Source organism: Lynx canadensis, chromosome C1 (assembly GCF_007474595.2).
Source record: "Lynx canadensis isolate LIC74 chromosome C1, mLynCan4.pri.v2, whole genome shotgun sequence".
Lineage (NCBI taxonomy): Eukaryota > Metazoa > Chordata > Mammalia > Carnivora > Felidae > Lynx > Lynx canadensis.
The window spans coordinates 205,844,588-205,863,885 of NC_044310.1; the positions used below are offsets into that span (position 1 = coordinate 205,844,588).

General features: G+C 46.6%; 1 protein-coding gene and 1 pseudogene across 5 annotated transcripts in view; one reads left to right on the forward strand and one right to left on the reverse strand.

Moving 5' to 3' along the window:
* Positions 1 to 7,491: 7,491 nt before the first annotated feature.
* The window catches only part of FARSB (phenylalanyl-tRNA synthetase subunit beta), an 83,370-nt gene continuing 71,563 nt past the window's right edge, over positions 7,492 to 19,298 (reverse strand). For 4 of the 5 annotated variants that reach the window (XM_030324152.2, XM_030324151.2, XM_030324150.2 and 1 more), the window contains one exon: positions 7,492 to 8,289. In XM_030324152.2, the coding sequence (XP_030180012.1) occupies positions 8,138 to 8,289 (152 nt within the window). In that variant the 3' untranslated portion in view covers positions 7,492 to 8,137. The remainder of the gene's footprint in view (positions 8,290 to 19,298) is intronic. The other variant, XR_003970698.1, reaches the window with a different exon arrangement.
* On the forward strand, positions 14,100 to 14,541 carry LOC115521580 (annotated as a pseudogene).

Consider the following 19,298-nt stretch of genomic DNA (forward strand, 5'->3'; position numbering starts at 1 on the left):
ACCTCTGGGAGGCAAGCAGAACATGTCTTCTTTCTAACCGTCCTCAGCCTGCCCCCAGCCCACTACCATTCCGGGCCGGGACCTCCAACCTGTACCGTCATCCTAAACAGCTGTCACTCCATGCTGATTTTGCTCAGACCTGCCCCACGGCATTATGCAGAAGGAAACACAGAAGGGACCCTGAACTCAAAACCCGTGAATGGCCGTGGCCGAAATCACTCTACAACAGGCCTGATGGTCGCACTGGTAACATGGGATTTTCTAGTCCGCGTCGGCAACTTGGGCTTCTTGAGTGTAATCAAAGCATGTGGTGTTTCGGGGCCATATGCTCCGGGTTTCTATTTTGGAAGGTTTCAGATGTCTTGCTCATGTAGTGTATGTAAATTTATTCTTTTTAAAATAAAATCATTTTTGGTTTGCTTATGACTTCTTGTTACATGTTTCAAAAGCTAGGGTTGTGCTCCCTTGGATTTTTTTTTTTTTTTTCCTGCTAGACCTTTCAGGGTTCATTGGACCGGAGTTGAAAAGAGGTGACAAAAATAAATGGCAGGCTATAGAATTCTCTGTTGCTGTCGTAGTGCAGATGTTGGGGAGTGTCACGGCGGCCGTAGATGTGATTAGCAGGAAGTGGTAGGCGCACAAGCTCACACACCCTCCTCTGACTCCTTGATACTAAAAAGAATCTTTGGGGCGCCTGGGTGGCTCAGTCAGTTGAGAGACCGACTTCGGCTCAGGTCATGATCTCACGGTTTGTGAGTTCGAGCCCCGCGTCGGGCTCTGTGCTGACAGCTCGGAGCCTGGAGCCTGCTTCGGATTCTGGGTCTCCCTCTCTCTCTCTGCCCCTCCCCCGCTCATGCTGTCTCTCTCTGTCTCTCAAAAATAAATAAACATTAAAAAAAATTTTTTTTTGGAAAAGAATCTTACCATATTTGGAGACCAATGCCACTGTGAGTTGAAAGGTAAATGCTATCGGTGCTGCTAGTTAAGGTAACTACACGGTTTTCACGAATAAGTACCCTGCAGAGCCAAATGAATATGACCCTGTTTCATATCCACATCGTTACGATGATAGGCTGTGTCTTCACGCATCCCAAATACGCTATTTGAAATGGTGCAGAAAACTGCCACTCCTATTGGCAAGGCCAAGGCTAGGCCCCCGTTTGTACTTTCAATACCTAATACGCCGGGCACCATGGGCCTGCGGAGCCGGATGGACGTAATCCTGCCCTGTGGAGCTCTCGCAGGAGACAGGAGCCTCTGGCTCAGGGAATTGGAGGGTAGGGGCGTAGGAGCCCGAGAGGAGGGGGAGACGAGTTCCTGCTTGGGGGCTGCAGCAAGTCGAGGGGGTCTCCCGGGAGACGCAGCACACGAGCCAGGCTTACAGAACAGATTATGTGATGGGAAGCAGATACGAGATGATACTCCATGGCGAGCGCGGAGCTTGCCAGAGACGCGTCCCCCAAACACCTGCGGCTCTCCCGAGGCGAAGCCACACCAAAGCCGGGGTTGACGACCGTGTGCAGGAAGAGCGGTGGTGGCCGTGGCGGAGCAAAGGACGAGCAGAACCAAATCACGAGAACGGGAAGGAAGGGTGAGGGAGCCCCTTAGTCCATCTCCTTACACCCATGTGGGGCCATTCCAGAGAAGATGACATCCGAGGTGGCTTCCCAGTCTCCCCCATCGTTCCTCCTTTGAACATTTTACAGGCCGCAGTGGGCACCTTCCCCTTCCGCCGTCTTGGACCTGACCTCGCCTGCACAGTTTCATGCCCATTCTCGTTCAGCTTTCAGCAGAGGTGACAGTTGCGAGGGCCTCCGTCCGTTTCCCTCTTTTCTCTGTTCCGTTCCCTGAACTAGGCCCGTGGAACTTGATGTAAAAGTATTTTACCTTGATCTGGCTCTTTGAGAGACCTGTAAATGTGCTCGCTCACCCTCCCTCCCTCCCTCCCTGAATCCCTGGTTGTCTAGTAAGAGGCTAACGAGAACCAAGTGGTGTAGATGTATCCAGTTTTAGAGAATAGATGTTTTCCTGAAGGCTGTCTTGATTTTTTTTAACTTGAATTTTAAGTGCACCAAGGGGTTCGCTGTTTATAAATGGCATTTTTAATCATATGGCAGTTCTTCATTTCTGTAAACATAAGGCTCTTTAATGGATTACTTTGGATACACCATGTGTCCACTGTTTTCTTAAAGTGGGGCACACCTGTAGTACAGACTTGCCTATTTACAGGACGCATATGAAAAAGAAGAGTTGAATGTGGACCATGAATAGAATGTTAAATTCCTAAAACTATAGCCACATGAGACAACGGAGCTATACGAAGCCAAAAATCCTTTTTCCTTTTCCACGCCTGTCTATATGGCATGCAAAAACAAACAAGAAAAGCCAGGGCGCAGCTAGTTCCGGCTGTGACGCTTCTTTAACGCACACCCTCGACACATCTGCTGGCCTTGCTCTTTCCTGCTACGACAGCAGGGTCCCCTTGCTGGGAGCACAAGCCAGATTCTTCCCCAGTGGAGGTGTTCGGAGAATGTCAATGCCTCTGGACAAAGCTAGCCTCGAACTGCTGAGGACAGGACAGGGTGCCGGCTGGTGCCGCCTCCACGCCCTGTACCTGCGTCTGTGAGCCTAGAGACCGTGAGGCCTCCCGGGCTTCCAGGCTGCAGCGTGGGTCACGTGGGAGCCAGGTGGGCGGTGCTGTGGGAGGGGCAAAGTATGCACAGGCCACGTTAGCCATCTTAATTAGGTGCTGGTAAGAACACTCGGCTGGGAAGCTATTTTTGTGAAACTTTCATGAAGTCCATCAGTTCTGCTGTTATTCCATAGGTATTGGTATTATTATCAGCTTATTCCTTTATCTCATAGTTTTCTTCTCTAGAAATTGAAAATCTGTACCTTCTGTGTTTCCACTTGTTCAGTCTTTCCTCTAGCATCTTAAACATATGGAGGACAGTTACAATAATATCCTATTAATTTTATCACCTATGGCACATTTGTCAGTTTCTGATTTTTTTTTCCCCTTCCTCATTATTGGTTAGGTTTCCCAGCTTCTTGGCTTGCCTGGTAATTTTTGATTGGATGCCAGACACTGTGAGTTTTACATTGTTGGGTGCTGGATATTTTGTATTACTATAAATATCCTTAAGCTCTATTCTAGGATGCAGTTCATTTCTTGCAAATAGTTTCTTTTGGCCTTGTTTTTAAGCTTTATTAGGCACAACTGGAGTGGCGTTTAGTCTAGAGTTGGTTTTCCCCAACTACTGAGGCAAAATCCATCTAGCCCTTCTCCGCATAACCTTTTGATTCCTGGGGTTTTCTAGCTCTGACCTGCCCTCTGTGAGCTCCAGGAATGAATGGTTCAGTTCTCCGTGGATGGTTAGAGGTAGTCTCTGTAATGGGTGCTGCCCCCATGTGCACGGGCTGATCGATACTCAGCTAGAGACTCAGGGGCCTTTGCAGACAGGTTTATGTCTGGTGTCTTCCCGAAGGCATCTCACCTACAGGGTCCCTCTCTTCCCTACAGTGCAGTTTGCTCACAGGGTGCCCTTCCCTCTGGCTTACCTTGTGTCGTCCCCCCAAACGCTGTTTGGATGTTCTACCTAACACAGCTGAGAAAGGTCTACTCCCAGCCATCTCTGATTGGTCTTTTACTCTGTACGATTCCAGCGCCAGTTGGGGGGGGGGGGGTTACCAGGTTTGTATCCTTTACAACTGGTTTCTTGCTGGCCCTAAGCAGGTGTTTCTTTTAGAGAAATATTTTCATTCCTCAGGACAAAAAGTTGTGACTTGTGGAGTGCAGGAACTTTATTTCGCTACCAGGTTTCCTCAACATCCTCACTTTTCTGTCTTAAAGGTCAGATCTGCTTTGCATGGCTGATAAGATCTGCAACTTGGAACACCTAGCAGTTATGTCTTACAAGTGCCTCCTAAAACAGGGAGAGGGGGGCTTTTCAAAATGTTTTCTATGCAGAATCACGTCATGCTCCTTAAATAGAGACAGTCAAAGCCAAACCTTAGGGATGACTCAAAGACTTGAATGGAGGCCTTGAGCGTATTCTTATCACACTGCATCGGTCCCATGAGGGAGAAGAAACATACTGGGCTTTAGCCATAGACATAAGTCAATCAAACCCTTTGCTGGAGATATTTCTTCAACGCACAGCTGAGTTACAATGTCGTCATCCTGTTTACTAGGAAGTCAGAGGAGGGTGGGAGACTGGAGAAGAAAGCAGGCAGTAGTAGAAACTAAAATCGCTCTGGGTCGGCTTGGCCTTGCTTGTGGCCCAGCTGACTTCTCAAGGATTGGCTATTTGGTTCCTGTGCCTTTACCCAAGGAGGCGGATCTCCTCGCGCTGAGCTGGGTCAGGGAGCTGCTCGTAGATTGTCCCAGGGCTGTACTGGTGCCTTGAGTTCCGTTATGTATGCCAGCCTCTACCTTTTTAAAAATAATATATCCAAGCTCCTTATAATAAGCCACAGCCTGGAAGATATCAGACGTGTCAAATGCTTCTGCTGTTTAAAGGGCATATTTTACTGAAGGCAGTTGTGTCCCTTTAAGGCCACCTGTCTGCTTTTGGATAAAATGGGACCAAAAAAGCCAACTCAATACCCAAGCATTGGGGTTAGTGGTATTTACAGAAAGCTTCAAGCACAAATAGCAGCTAAGACTGAGACACAGGATTGTAAGCAGTGCTCTTTTCCCAATGTGACGAGCCCCTTGTTGCTGAGGGCAAGAGTGCCAGCTGGGCCCTAGTTGGGCTACTCCTGTTTAAAAGGTAATAATTTGGGGCGCCTGGGTGGCTCAGTCGGTTAAGCGTCCGACTTCGGCTCAGGTCACGATGTCACGGTCTGTGAGTTAGAGCCCCGCGTCGGGCTCTGTGCTGACCGCTCAGAGCCTGGAGCCTGTTTCAGATTCTGTGTCTCCCTCTCTCTCTGACCCTCCCCCGTTCATGCTCTGTCTCTGTCTCAAAAATAAACGTTAAAATAAAATAAAAGGTAATAATTTAACATTCTTTACACCTGGGAATGTAACCTGGGATAAGATACTGTTTGGGTGTAAAAGGCACACGTAAGAACTATCTAAGTAGCCCCTCGCCTCTCCGAATGTGTCTATCAAATAGCAAATGTGGATGTTTGTACAGCCATTAGGCCTGGGTTTTCATGGCCTCTAAGCTAATACTGTTTTGGGGGCTGGCATATGGAGGTCCACTGATCACTGTACTTGCAGATTGGGAAACAAAGGTGAGCAGAGGAATAGAATGACGTGGGTCTACAGGTCCTGACCTAGAAAAATAAGACATGGTGAGTGAAGTGTCATGATGTAAAATACTATGTAAAATAGAAATCGAAGGTTGTTGCGAATCAGTGAGTAGAATCTGGCCCCAAAACTGTGAGCCTACGTGTGGCTGACTGTCCAAACTAAGGAAAATGTCAGGAACAGCACAAGCCAAATTATTAACAGTGGTTAGTTACTTCAGCAGGAGACTGGGGCAGAAAGGGTAGATTAGCCTGGGAAGGTCTAGCTTTGTACGATTTTCTATAGTTGAGATTTTTGTTTTTCCGTGTTTTTTATAAAACTCAAAAACTCCAACATTTTGGATAAGTAGGTAAGTGACACAAAACACCAAGTGATCTAGGGAATCCAAGTCACTCATTGTCCCAAACCCATTTGTTAAGCATGTGACTTTTGGGCATATCATTCATCTCTCTGAAGGTTGAATGTTCCCATAAGGCAGGGAGAATGCCTACTTTATCTCCTATGATTATCATAAAAACGTAAACGTTGCAACAAGATCACGGGTGAAAATACAAAACTCGAGAGTAATACAGGAGTGTCGGGCTCTAGCACTCTTCTGTAAGCTAGAACAAGAAATCGATTATATCTAACTTCCCTCTTCGTACTAGGGCTCCCAGTTTTCACTAAGAAGGTGTGTTTTCTCCAACATAGGTTTTGGTAGTACCCACGACTGGCCCGGCCCCAGTTCAAATGCCTCAGCTGGGACAAGTGTAAGATGATCTGGCCGTGGAGCCTCAGTTCCTAAACTGGTGGTTCATTTCTCCTAACGTAGCTGATATCGGTTTTCTTCCTACAGTTTCCCCGCTTCAGAGGGCAGAAACATCCCCGTGATGGATGGAGTTGATCTTTCCCCTTTCATGCCGGGATATACAATCAGATGTCAGTGGGTTTTTCATTACAAGTAGTTTCTGACCAAAAAACATCCAGGTGGCTGCCTGACAGGGTATCTCAGGATATCCACTCACTTCAACCATGGCTATCACATGGCCCACGAACCTGGACTTTAACTATAGACAACCTGGGGGGACAGTATCTCCTGAAGAGCGGACCAGTAAACCACTTTAAACAGACGCACCAATTCCACAGTTCATGCTTTTACCCTAGGCATAGATGTGGGGTGCAAGATTATTAACTACGTTAACGTGTTTCTCCCATCTTTGCTGAGGTAATAAGCTACATCCTAACTACCATGCCAGTTAGGATAGATCCATCCCATCGTCCCCAACAGCTTAGCCCTCTACCCTTTGCAGTCCTTTCCCCTGTGCAAGCTCTAGCCAGCCAGTGTACCACTGACTCTTTTAGAATTTCATTTATGTGCAATCACATGTAGTCTTGGGTCTGTTTTTTCTTTTTTTTCCCTGAGCATGCTTAGGGATTCATTCATGTTCTTCTTCAGTAGCTCATCCCCTTCTATTGCCGAGAACTACTCCATGATATGGATGTACTTATAAGTTAGCTATTCAGCTGCTGATGAACATTTGGGCTGAAGCTACTATAAATAACACTGTTCCCTCTGTTTCCACCAGCAGGACACGGAGGTCCCACGGCACGGGTCTCACCAATGCTCGGTATGAGCCAGTCTTTCAAATTTCGGCCATTTCAATTCATACTGTGGTTTTTATTTGCATCTCCCTGATGACTAATGAGAATTTTTCCCGATGCTTATTTCATTTATCTGCAGGAAATATCTGTTCAAATCTTTTGTCCATTTAAAAAAAACTGGGTTGTCTTAACTTGTAAGAAATCTTTAGGTATGCATGCTGGACACAAAACCTGTTGACGTACATTCTTTTTTGTGAGCTTTCTCTGCATTTAAATGCCCCAAACAGAACGGGGGAGGAGTGGTGAAAGTCTGTATGTTCACAAATCTTACTAGGCTGGACACCACTGCCCTGATTCAGAGCAGTAAGAGGGTTGGGTTCCTCTGTAGTAGGCTCAGCACAAGCTCCAAGAACCTAATTCTTACTTTGTTATTTCTACTGGACTTAAAGTTTTGCATTTTATTGTTTCATCATCTTAACGGGAATTGAGAACTTATCTCAAACATTCGACCTTTTTTCAGTACCTATTGGAGGAGTCTAGATCAAAGAAATAAAAGTAAATTAGGAGGTGAGACAAGGCAGACGGACACACTTAGCGTCAGAGGAGAGACCTAATACTTCCCTGCAAAATAAGACAGAACCTAGTTGCTCAACTAAGTATTTAAAGCCATGATTTTATAGTATTGATTACAGCAGAACGTATAGCCTGGGGCAAAAATACTCTTTCATGGTTTCCGAATGTTCATACCGCACTGCCATCAACACGTTTGTTTTAACTCGTCTAGCGGAACAGATGTGTGTTGTGTGAACTCCGTCTCAGGATATCAGAGTGGAAACACCCACACACCTTCAAGCCCTTCAAATACTCGAGTCTTCTTTCACTTTCAAAGGACTTCGAAGGCTGTAACTGCCAGACGGCCGCTGCTCCCTAATCGTTTCCCAAAGCTACTGCTGGCTGCTGGCTGCACGTCAGATGGAGAAGGAACAAATTCTTCCATTCTCCCGCATCAGCGCTGGTTTCATCAGCAAGGCTCCGGCCTGCGGTCCTCTGGGCTTCTCCTCGTAACGCGGCTTCACAGACAGCGTGTTCGCACAAGCTGGCCTAATGCAGGGAGCGGGCGGCCTCTACACACGGAGCCAGACACGACTTTCTACTTTATTAAACATTAAAGCGCAAGCGAATGGTCCCGGGGGGGTGGGGGGTGGGAGGAGGGGAAGGGGGGGAGGGCGGAGACGACTCAAGGACACCAGGGAAGGAGTAGAATGCTCCCGGAGAGAGTCACACGGCAGAGACCCATCTTCACAAAAAGGGTTCGATGTTGATTTCCAGGGAGGAGCAGGGCATGGTCAGCTCAAATTTAGTGATGACATCAGGATGAAGGACCCCGAGCTTCCCAATGCTTTGACCCCTGGCCAAGATCTCGGCGCATCTCCCGGGGAAGAAAGCAGCACCTGAAAGAGAGAAATCAATGTTTCTCCCGGCCAGAGAGTCAACAGACATTTAATACTGCAGGCTCACTAGTCTGCTTGAAAAATAACTTCTTTAAGCCACTGGCTAGTAAATGAAAGTGCTTCCTCACACTTTCTAGTCTTGAAATTATTTTTGGTATTATAGCTAGCAACTCTTACAAGGAAAAGGTTAAGCAGTAAATATCAAAGTCAGGGTCCTGTATGGTTTGTCTTTTTCTTTCTTTTCTTCCTTCCTTCCTTCCTTTTTTTTTTTTTTTTAATCCCAGAGCTCCAGGCAGGAAGGATCAAGAAAAGGAGGCTGATGAGCACAGCTGGAGAAGTCCTAGGGGAACCTGGCAGGGAGGAAGGACAAAGGGGAAAAGTGAACCGTAAAACTGATGACCTTACATGGGAAGAACCTGTTTTGAAACAGGTTTTTCCATAGTCATCCTTGCTGGATAAAAATTCATTTACTATTCCACCCTCACTCTTTTCTACCTTCTTGCACAGAGAAGCACAAGCTTGCGCTGTCATCGGCAGGCTTAGGCCTTGTTAGCAGAATGCAACCCCCATTCCTGCCGGAGAAAGCACTTTCTCAGCAGTTCTGGAGCCTCTCCCGTAAAACCACAGCAAAGGCCAGCACCAAACAAGTCTGGGTTGACCCCCGATTTACTTCAAGATAGGCAGGAAGTGCTCTCTTCATCTGGTGTCAGTGCAGAGACATGGCTCACCAAACCAGGAACTGGTACTGAGGCTCAAACAGCCAAACACAAGCAAACCTACAAGCCCCTCCAGATTCGCCAGCTGGCCAGGGCCACAGAGTTCAGCAGTGCTCATTCCCTCCTCAAGGTTGTGGTGGGGGGTGGGGGGGCAGGAGCTGACTCACTTCTCTAGCCACCAACTTGAAAAGAGATCAGGCCCACAGCTCCTGACCGATTCAACCGAAACATTTACTGGCATGAACTAAAAATACCCAGCAGGTCTGGGCCACATGCCTGCAGCCTGCCGTTTCGGAGCGAGTGCATTATTTATGAAAGAATAAACTGCTGAGTCTGTACTAATGGCTCCAAGGTCAGCATGATGAAGAGGGGTGGAGGGGGACCACGAACACGTCAGTACCAGCTGCACCACGAAGACACAGGACAATTTCACACCGTTCCCAGTCAGCCCAGAAGGATGTATGTTTATGTTCCTGAAAAACAGTGTTTTGTTTATTTTTGAGAAAGAACGAGCGTGCAAGAACACGCAAGCTAGGGAGGGGCAGAGAGAGGGAGACAGGATGGAAAGCAGGCTCCACATGGTGAGTGCAGGGCCCGACGCGGGGCTCGACCTCACAAACTGAGATCATGCCCTGGGCCAAAGTCGGACGCTTAACTGACTTAGCCATCCAGGTGCCCCCACCTAAAAAACATTTTTAATTGTCACTCTTAACTCTCAGAGCACCCTGGGCTGAAATACAAAATGGTCTGCTCCTCACCTCCCCCTAAACAATTTTGTTCCAATGTCTTATTAGAAAATTTCACTGGACTGCATCTGGAGTTTGTATTTGGCTGTGCACATGAATCCACGCTTGGACAGAGGGGGGACGCAACACAGAAAGCAAACTGAACGGATGAAGTGAGAGAGATATCACTAAATCTGATAAAGACGGCACACTTGAACCCCATTTACAAAACTAACCCCACCCCCACCCTAATAAAAGAAATCTTCAGACGACAAAGCGTGGAGCTTGTCTAAGTGTTGACGGTAAGCGGTGTAACCAAGAGTCGGACACTGGAAGGGCTGCTGAGGAGGCCACTCGCTCCACCGTCCGTCACCCCTTTACACACACAACTACGGCTGAATGCCCTACACTAACTGAAACCACCAGCGGCCTATTTCCAAAGGCCATCCAGAAAGAAAGGAGGCTTAAGACCTTCCCTGCTAACCCTGCTCTGTTTAAGAATCCTCCCTGTGTATCAAAATCCTTTTTATCTATCTTCAAATTCCAATTTGATTGGATTCATTTTAACTGAAGCATAAAACCAGACTATTTTAGAATCTAAGCCAGATGTACTAGTTCTAACAATGTTAGCAAAATAAAGCTGAAGAGATAAGAACTCAGAATTTTTACTTCATAAAAGAAACTTTGGAATCAGCACTTTTTAGCAAAATTCAGTTACATTCTTCTTCAGTGAGCAAGCGTGCTCATGCCATCTGCCCCTTTCTCCAGAAGTTCCGACCACATTTGGCTTTAGCTTGTTAACCAGTCAGGTACTCGGTCAAACAAAAATGTTCCTATCACGAAATACAATTTCCCTCTTTCCAAAGGAAACTGAAATTCGCTATGATGCATTATTTAAGATCTATTCGAGTAGGAGAGCGCTCTAAATAATGTAAATGCCAAAAGCTCTCAGGCCAGCACACGGGTCCGTCCGAGTCATCACCACACGCTAACCTGGCCGGGGTCAGAGGACCCCGCTGTAGAGCAGCCGCCGCACCAAGGGGGCCTCGGACGCCTGGACCAGGGGGAGCCCTCCTCTACCCACCGCACGGAAGAGGGAAGTTCGGTAACGGAGTTCTTCAGAAACTTCACTTTGCTGAAAACTGCACCCTTTAACCCGTGACACCACGATTGTTTTTTTGCAATTTCTCTTTCCTGACAAGGCCAGATGATGATAAGTACTTCTTTTTTTTTTTTTAAATGTTTACTTATTTCTGAGAGAGAGAGAGAGAGAGAGAGAGAGAGAGAGAGAATCCAAAGCAGGCTCCAGGCTCTGAGCTGGCTGCACAGAGCCCGACGCAGGGCTTGAACTCATGAGCTATGACATCATGACCTGAGCCAAAGTCGGACGCTTAACTGACTGAGCCACCCAGGGGCCCCAGTACTTCTGATTTTATTGACTCTTCTGTTCAGTTAGAGCAAGAAGGAAGTTTTGGTCTTCCCACACACAGGTTGAGAGGCACACAAAGGGACTTCAAAGGGTATGGAGAGGACCTAAAAAATGGACCTCCTGACTGATGATGGGTGTAGACTAGAAATACTGAAAGAAAATTTAAAATTATTGGAACACAAGCATTTCTTAGTGCTTTTTAAAACGTTATGGCTCAAACCAAACTTTGCAGGCAGAAATAAATCACTCCAAGGAAGAGAGACAAGAAATAAGAGAATTGCTTCACTATGGAAACAAAGGGAACAGACTGGAGTAAAGGAGCCATTAGGCCCAAGTTCTAAGATGACAACGTCTCCCATCGATAGCAGGACGGTTGAGCTCAGGAACACAGGCAGATCGATGCATCGTAACGCACTGCCTGGGACTGGATGCAACTTAAATCAGTCCTTCTAGGAGAAGTCACATCTGAATGCAGCCTCACCACGGGTCTGGGCTTGTGAACAACCAGGCCTGGATGACAGAGGCTACTCTAACCTCTTCAACACAAAACAAACACATGTTTCTGGAGAAAGAGCGGCCTGCTGGGTCTAGAGACATAAAGCTGCCAATTCAAGGAAAGTCATGGTGCCCTGTGAATGGGAATTCTAAAATTCAAATTCTACAAAATACATCTGCTTATTACCCTTCTTCACGTGTCTAAGCCCAAAGAGAGGTCCTGGTTTCCGGGGGGTACTAAGGTGTGTCTAAACACGACAATTTTCAACCTGTGCCCAAAACGTTCCCTGGCAGAAAGCTCCTCGGCTCACTTTTCCACCCGGTTCCCTGCAAGGATTAAACTCTCGGCTTTGCCGGTATCCATCACAGTGAAGCGGCTTCCAACGGAAAGGAGACCCAGGGGAAAACAGTGCTCACTGCTGAAATCCACGTGGAAGCCCAGACAAAAGAAACATCAGTTAAGCACAAGCAAGAATTTAATTTCCAAAACCTAGTGGGGTGTAAGTAAGTCCCTTAATTAAAGCTTTTGTAGCATCTCCTCCAGGTCTGTAATTGTCTCTCTGGCTCGGGCGGCAGGACCACTTTGAGGACCTTGGGGGTAATTCTCGGCCAGTAACGCGGCACCGCACCCAGTCTTTAGCACATTTTCTGGCTAATTGACCTTCAAAGCGTTGGTGAGCTCCCACTCTTGCTCGCTGCCAAACACCTTTCACAGTTTCTTTTTGCCCCTGTCTTTCTTTTAGGGTTATATTATAGGCCCAAAGTTTGGATAAGCTTCACACACAGAGCCATTCCTATAATTTTATGAAGCATCGGAAGTAAAGGTTTAAGGCGGTAACTGAGCAGACCTCTAATCCGAACGTGGCGCAGCGTTATCAAGCACGAGGCTCTTAATTCCTTAACCTTAAACCCCTGCCAGTGGCTATATTCATCTGGCACTCTATTTTGACCATCGCTAACAATCTCTACTCACAATTTTACTTTTCCCTTCACATCACTGAGACATGCCTCAGGATTCAAATCCCCATAGTTAACCGCCTGCAATCTGGTACTTACTTCATCACCCAGATATTTCTCTAATAAAAAGGCAAGAACAAAATAAAAAGGGGGCAAGGAGCTCTGGAAAAGGACTGAGTGTATCTCACATGTGTCACAGCAAATAACAGAAAACACCACTATCGGCTTAAATACAAATAACCACACAGAGCTCTCCATAAATTCAGGGACAAAATACAAAATGCAGAATCATACAGATACCGTAAGCCACTGAGCTGACTGTATTTTAAATCTGTTCTAAATGGCTGATGATGTGATATGGGGTGGGGATAGGAATCATCATTTAACAGGCTGATTCTAGGGCTGGCACCTACCAAGCCTACCCCTTCCTCTCCGAAGTCCTAATTCTAAATACCATTCCACGGTGCGACAGTCCATCCTAGGAAAACACGAAGGACAAGGACATTCCCAGCCTTCCATCCTGGTGTGACGTGGGCAGAGTGGAACGGGGCTGAAACCACAACCCAGTATGCAGGGCTCCCCTCCTGGTTTCCCACCAGCTTCCTGAGAGTGTAGTGACCAGAACCGTCTAACTCTGCCGCGGGCACGTCAACCTCACTTTCCCTTTCTAAGCAGTGTTAGCTTAAAGGAAGAGAAAGAACAAAATATAGGGCCTCTTTTAAAAAACTGAACACACACTTAAACCGAACATGGGTGCACAGCAGTTGGTTCTTGAAGTGTCAGAGGCAGTTCTTGGTGTAGCAGCGGAGTGAGGAGACCCCATCGGGCAGGGAGGAAGCACGATAGAGACAGCATGTTAACTTATAAACACAAAGAAAAAGGTTTTAGAAGGAAAAAAAAAAAATCAGTATAATTACTGAGCTATAAACCTGCACATTTCTTCCCCCCAATCTCAGTCCACTACAGGTTGGGAGAAAAGTATCTCTACAAAGCTCATTCAATTTGTAAGTGGAGACTGAATAATTTCCAACTGGTAATATAAAACACCCGTTTCCCCCTAGATGTATATAATTCTTTGCCTTACATCTGAAGTGAAATATTTATGGTACCTAAAGTCTTTAAAGAGAGGGGACCTAATCCCTTGAGTTTAATGGCTATCTTTCATCCCTTTCAGAAGATCAAAAGAAAGAAAAAGCCCTGACACAACTTTACAGTGCTAATCCCAACACACCTGCAGACATCATTAACTCTTAAAGCAAAGGCCACCGGACGTGAGCGGAGAGGGTGCCTACTTAACCCCACAGCACGGGACCGAGGAGGAAACCTGCACTCACGGCAACAGCCTACGGAGACTGGGCAGGGCAAAACCCCTACTGCAGGTAAGGACTGGATCCTGTAGACTTTATCCTTAAAAAGGAATCAGCCGAGCCCAGACTATCTAGTCTTCCAACAAAAGGAAAATGTCTTCAATAAAAAATCTTTTAAAACAGTGAGGCTGTGGCCATCTATGGCGTCATCGTGGCAACTGTGATTAGCAACCTGGCTGAGCCGTTCAGTGCCACTGACCCCCAGGCCACTGCACATCGAAACTCCCATGCAGGCTACTGTACGTGTGGGGCTGGCCCCACGGTGGGCCTGTCTAACCTCTTCTGTGGAGTCTGCGTGGGCATCGTGGGCAGTGGAGCTGCCCTGGCTGATGCACAGAACCCCAGCCTCTTTGTAAAGATTCTCATCGTGGAGATCTGGCAGCGCCAGTGGCCTCTTTGGGGTCACTGTTGCAATCCTGCAGACCTCCAGAGTGAAGACGGGTGGCTAGATGATCTGTATGGTGGGGCCGTGTCCCACTCTTATTTGTGGTTTTCCTGGGACAGCTGGCCTTGCAGGGGGCTTGGTGTTCAAGGGCCCTCCCTGCACTCACTCGTTTGTCAACTTGGAGGCGCGGCCTGGCTGGAGCCTCAGTGGGGGAAGCGGGTCACTGATGACCGTGCGCAGCTGTGCACCTGTGTCCCAACTCCACCCCAACCCATCTTCCCGGTGTGTGTGAAATAAACGTGGTATTTGTCTGGGTCAAAAAAAAAACCCCAAACCTTTTAAAATGAATCACCACAGGGCACCTGGGTGGCTGTCATTAAGCATCTGACTTTGGCTCAGGTCATGATCACACTGTGAGTTCAAACCCCATTTCTCTCTCTCTCCTTCCCCACCCCACCTCTCATGGGATTCTCTCTCTCTGCCCCTCACTCACTTGTGCCCTCTCTCAAAGTAATTAAATAAATAAATCAATCACCATAATCACTTTATGACAAAACTCCAAAATTTCCCAGTTTACTTTGTATCAACAAATTTGTAACTTCGTGGCTATCACTTTTTAAGATCTACTTTAAAGTCTAGTCTGTGTCTATGTCTCTCTCATACCCACCTACTCATATTTAAAAAGCTGAAGAAGGTCAGCAATGTTAGAATTTAAATGTGATCCATCCAGGGGTGCGTGGGTGGCTCAGTAGGTTAAGTGTCTGCCTCCGGCTCAGGTCATGATCTCATGGTTCCTGAGTTTGAGCCCTGCATCAGCCCTGCTGATAGCACAGAGCCTGCTTGGGATCCTCTCTCTGTCTGCCCCTCCCCAGCTCATGCATGTGCACTCTCAAACATGAACTTTAAAAAAAAAAAAACAGTGACCCATCCAGCTGCGATTTTAAATCAGTCTCAAATTTACTTGTATAAAACCAAAGGATTTTTAACTCCTGGTTAACAAGTGTCCTCATGGACTACTGATTTTGACAACTCCTATTCTAAATAATGCCATTGTCCTACATTTGTCTGATGCTTCCATCATTTCCCCTAACCTGTGACATTTCTTAAACACATTAAGACAGTTTTAGAATATCAACTTCAGAAATAAAAGGTAGGACCATCCTGCTTTCCTAGACTAATAAAATGGTTCTTTTCTAGTTTTTCACCTAATAAAACCCTTTAAGGAGGCAGTTTCTCAAGGCAAGTATGAACAACTTTCCACTTTCTCCACAATTATAGTGAAATAATAATAATCATAAGGAGACCATCGTAGGGTTAACTGGGGAAAGAATGGGAATGTTAAGTATATAAGACTGTATCTATAATTTCACAATTAGTTAACTTATTTCAGACCTTTGACAAACATGGAGTAAAGGGAACTTCAAGCGTGCAGTTATGGCAGATGGGCCGTAGTTTCAGAACGAGATTTCTGCTGACACGTAGGGAGTGCGTGCAAAAAAGGAAAGAACCCGAGACTGTTAAACTCTGCCTTCTATCCCTCTCCTTCCGTGCGTAGGAAGGGCCGGGCCGCAGCCCCAGTCAGCCCTGGCCAGGCCCCCTAGGACGGGCAAGTTACAGATGGGAGAAAGCAAAGCACAAGGAGATTAGGGGACTCGCCCAAGGCAAGCCACAGGATCGGACGGTGCCGACGGCCACTGAAACGGGGCGCCTGTGTGTTGTGTGGCCCAGAGCACAGATGGCCCACGGGATGATGTTTTCAACCTTTTGGTCAAGCTGTCCGTTCCATGTTTGCAAACTTCTTCTGGTTTAAAATAAAATAAACAGAACTTAAGAGGGGGAAAGAAACCTGACAACCTCTAACCTCAGGACAGACCCAAGCAGGCTCTGCAGAATTATCAATACAACATAATACTGACAAAACCTAGAGCATTCCAGGGAAAACAACTATGTTTTTTCAGAAATCTCACACATCATAGGCACACTAAGAATAAATTCCAGATTCTTGAGACAAGGCTAGAGTAACACGAGCAGATAAAGCAGCACCACAGTGACACCACGTAAAAGGCGAGGAGAACGGCGCATCCGTTAGAACCTGTGGCAGGGCCTGCTTTTGAAGCTCTGAAACTCCTGCATGATCTGAACCCCGGAAACGACTTCGGAGATCTTCTCTGTGCCTTTACTTCAGAGACGAGAAAATGGCCACCAGAGAGGATAAGGAAACCATACGGCTAGGTAACAGCAGAGCTGAGATCACAAGCCCAGTCTGTGCTGCTTTTACCCACTGCCACTTTTCTCAAGGGCAGAGCTGAAATCTACCCGGAGTTTACTCTGCAGAGTATCCATCCCAAATGCTTTCCCAAACTCACCTGCCTCTCCACAACTGTGTGGTGCAGACGGACAGGTAACAGCATCCCCCTTAGAGACGAAGAAGCCCGCACGAGGGGATGAAGTCCTAGGTCACACGGGCTCCAGCGACACAAGGACTGGAAGCAACATCCGGTGTTTTTACTGCACCGCAGCTGACGCGTGTCCCCGGGTCCGACGAAACATACCCTTTCCTATCGTTTTCACTGCTGTCTATACCATCTTGGGATCTGCATTTCAACTTAGTTTATATCCACACGTCTAAAGACATTTTTAACATTTCCATTACATTTATGTCCTAGTTTGCCAGACTGTTCTTAAAGTATCTTATGTTGGAGTTGTTCCCAATTATTCATTGTTATATACAGGGCTTCTAGAGTATATACTGCTTTTTGCTTTCTTGGTTTCTTCCCCTTTGCCAAGAGTAATAGCACAGAGTAAAAGAAAAAAAAATAGGAATCCTTGTCTAGCTCATTATATACCAAAGTGTTAACACAACAGATTTCTAGATTTCTAGCAATGGTAAACCACAAACTTACATTCATGGGGGTCACGCTGATCCCATCTCGTACAACACCAATTAAACGATGCTTTCCCTTGCGTGGTACCAAGTCCTACCTTTCTTAGTTCTAGTGAGGGGGAAAATGCATCAAAGCCACCTAGGAAAGTAATTCCAAGAGGAAATCTCTGTTCAGAGAATGTAATTCAAACAAGCTAGCAGCCCTTAGGAATTAAGAGAACTGATCGGAAACTTTCCCCTCCTGGAAGGGGAGTGCCACAGTATAGCGGCTGAGACGACAGCAGTGACAGAATGCCTACCAGCTACTGATGGTATTATACACCGAAATAGGAAGTTCTGGAGGCATTTAGAGCAAGGCATTTTGTTGTTTTTTTTTTTTTAATGTTTACTTATTATCGAGAGACAGAGGAAGACAGAGCATGAGCAGGGGAGGGGCAGAGAGAGGGGGAGACACAGACTCGGAAGCAGGCTCCAGGTTCTCAGCTGTCAGCACAGAGCCCGAACGGGGGCTGGAACTCACAAACTGCAAGATCATGACCTGAGCCAAAGTTGGATGCTTAACCGACTGAGCCACCCAGGTGCCCCCTTATCTGGTATTTTTGCTCCAGGGTTTACTCTTTATGGCCTTCAACATCACTCAGAAGAAATAAAAATACTGTAACTACAGTCACATGGTTTATGTTTCCAATAAGGCAAGTAAATAAAGAGCTGCCTGTATTTGCTATTATACTGGGCGGTGCTGCTGTTCCCCCACATTTCTGCTTCCATGTCTCCCTAGATATGCTCTTTTCACATAGGAGTGTGGCTGTCACCACGGCATGCTTTCAGGGGGCAGGTAGATTTTCTATTCCACTGAATTAGCCCCCATTCTTTTTGAAATTTTTATAATGGGACCAAACTGTCCTCCCTTCACAATCAGAAAGGTGACTAAAAATCAAAGCATCTCTTTAAGTTCACACTGATAGGTATCAATGGAACAGAAGTCAGATCCCTTCCTGAAAATAAAGTATTTTTAAAGGATTAGAAGGGGACAAATAAGAACCCGGGTCCCAGGGGCAGAGGGTGGGTAGGAAGAACACTAGAGACACAGAGGGATGGCGAGGGCCAGGGGTTCTCAATGCAAGCTGTCGATTTCACATTTGGCCCGTCTTGCCCAGAATAACCGTCAGCAGGAAGAGTGTGTTCCTGACCCCCAACCCGCCTGAATCTACAGGTTCTCAGGGGTAGTTCCAAGTGCCCAAGTCGCCATATGACTATCTGCATGGATTTCTCAAACAGGTCAAGATTAGACCAGAGCTATTCAACACCAACATAAAGCAAAATAACTCACCAGGATCTAAGCTCCCAACTGAATGAAGTTAAACTGTCCTATCGTGTATATAAAAACATTGGGAGCACTTTATTTTTTTTTTCAAATTTTTAATGTTTATTTTTGAGAGAGAAAGAGAACATGAGCACAAGTAGGGGGATGGGCAGAGAGAGAGGGAGACACAGAACCCGAAGCAGGCTCCAGGCTCTGAGCTGTCAGCACAGGGCCTGACGTGGGGCTCAAACTCACAAACTATGAGACCATGATCTGAGCCATTAACTGACTGAGCCACCCAGAGGCCCCAAATGTTTATCTGTTTCTGAGAGAGAGGGAGAAAATTAGAGACAGAGAGACAAAGTACAGAAAGCATGCGTGGAGTTGGGGACAGGCAGAGAGAGAGGGAGACACAGGATCGGAAGCAGGCTCCAGGCTCTGAGCTGTCAGCACAGAGCCAGATGTGGGGCTTCAACTTGGGAACGGTGAGATCATGACCTTAGCCGAGGTCAGACAACCGACTGAGCCACCCAGGTGCCCCGGGAGCACTTTAAATGAATGTCAATCTATGGGATTCCTGCAATGATGTAGAGAGAAGACTAAGCTAAAAGGCAGAAAGGAGTCTAAGTAAAGGATAATATGGGAAGCAGAGAGAAAAGGTGCCGGCAGATGAAAGAACCTCTGGAGAAGACAGACATCTAATGAACGTCTGGCTAACTTTCCACTTCCCCAATGCCCCATAGTCCAC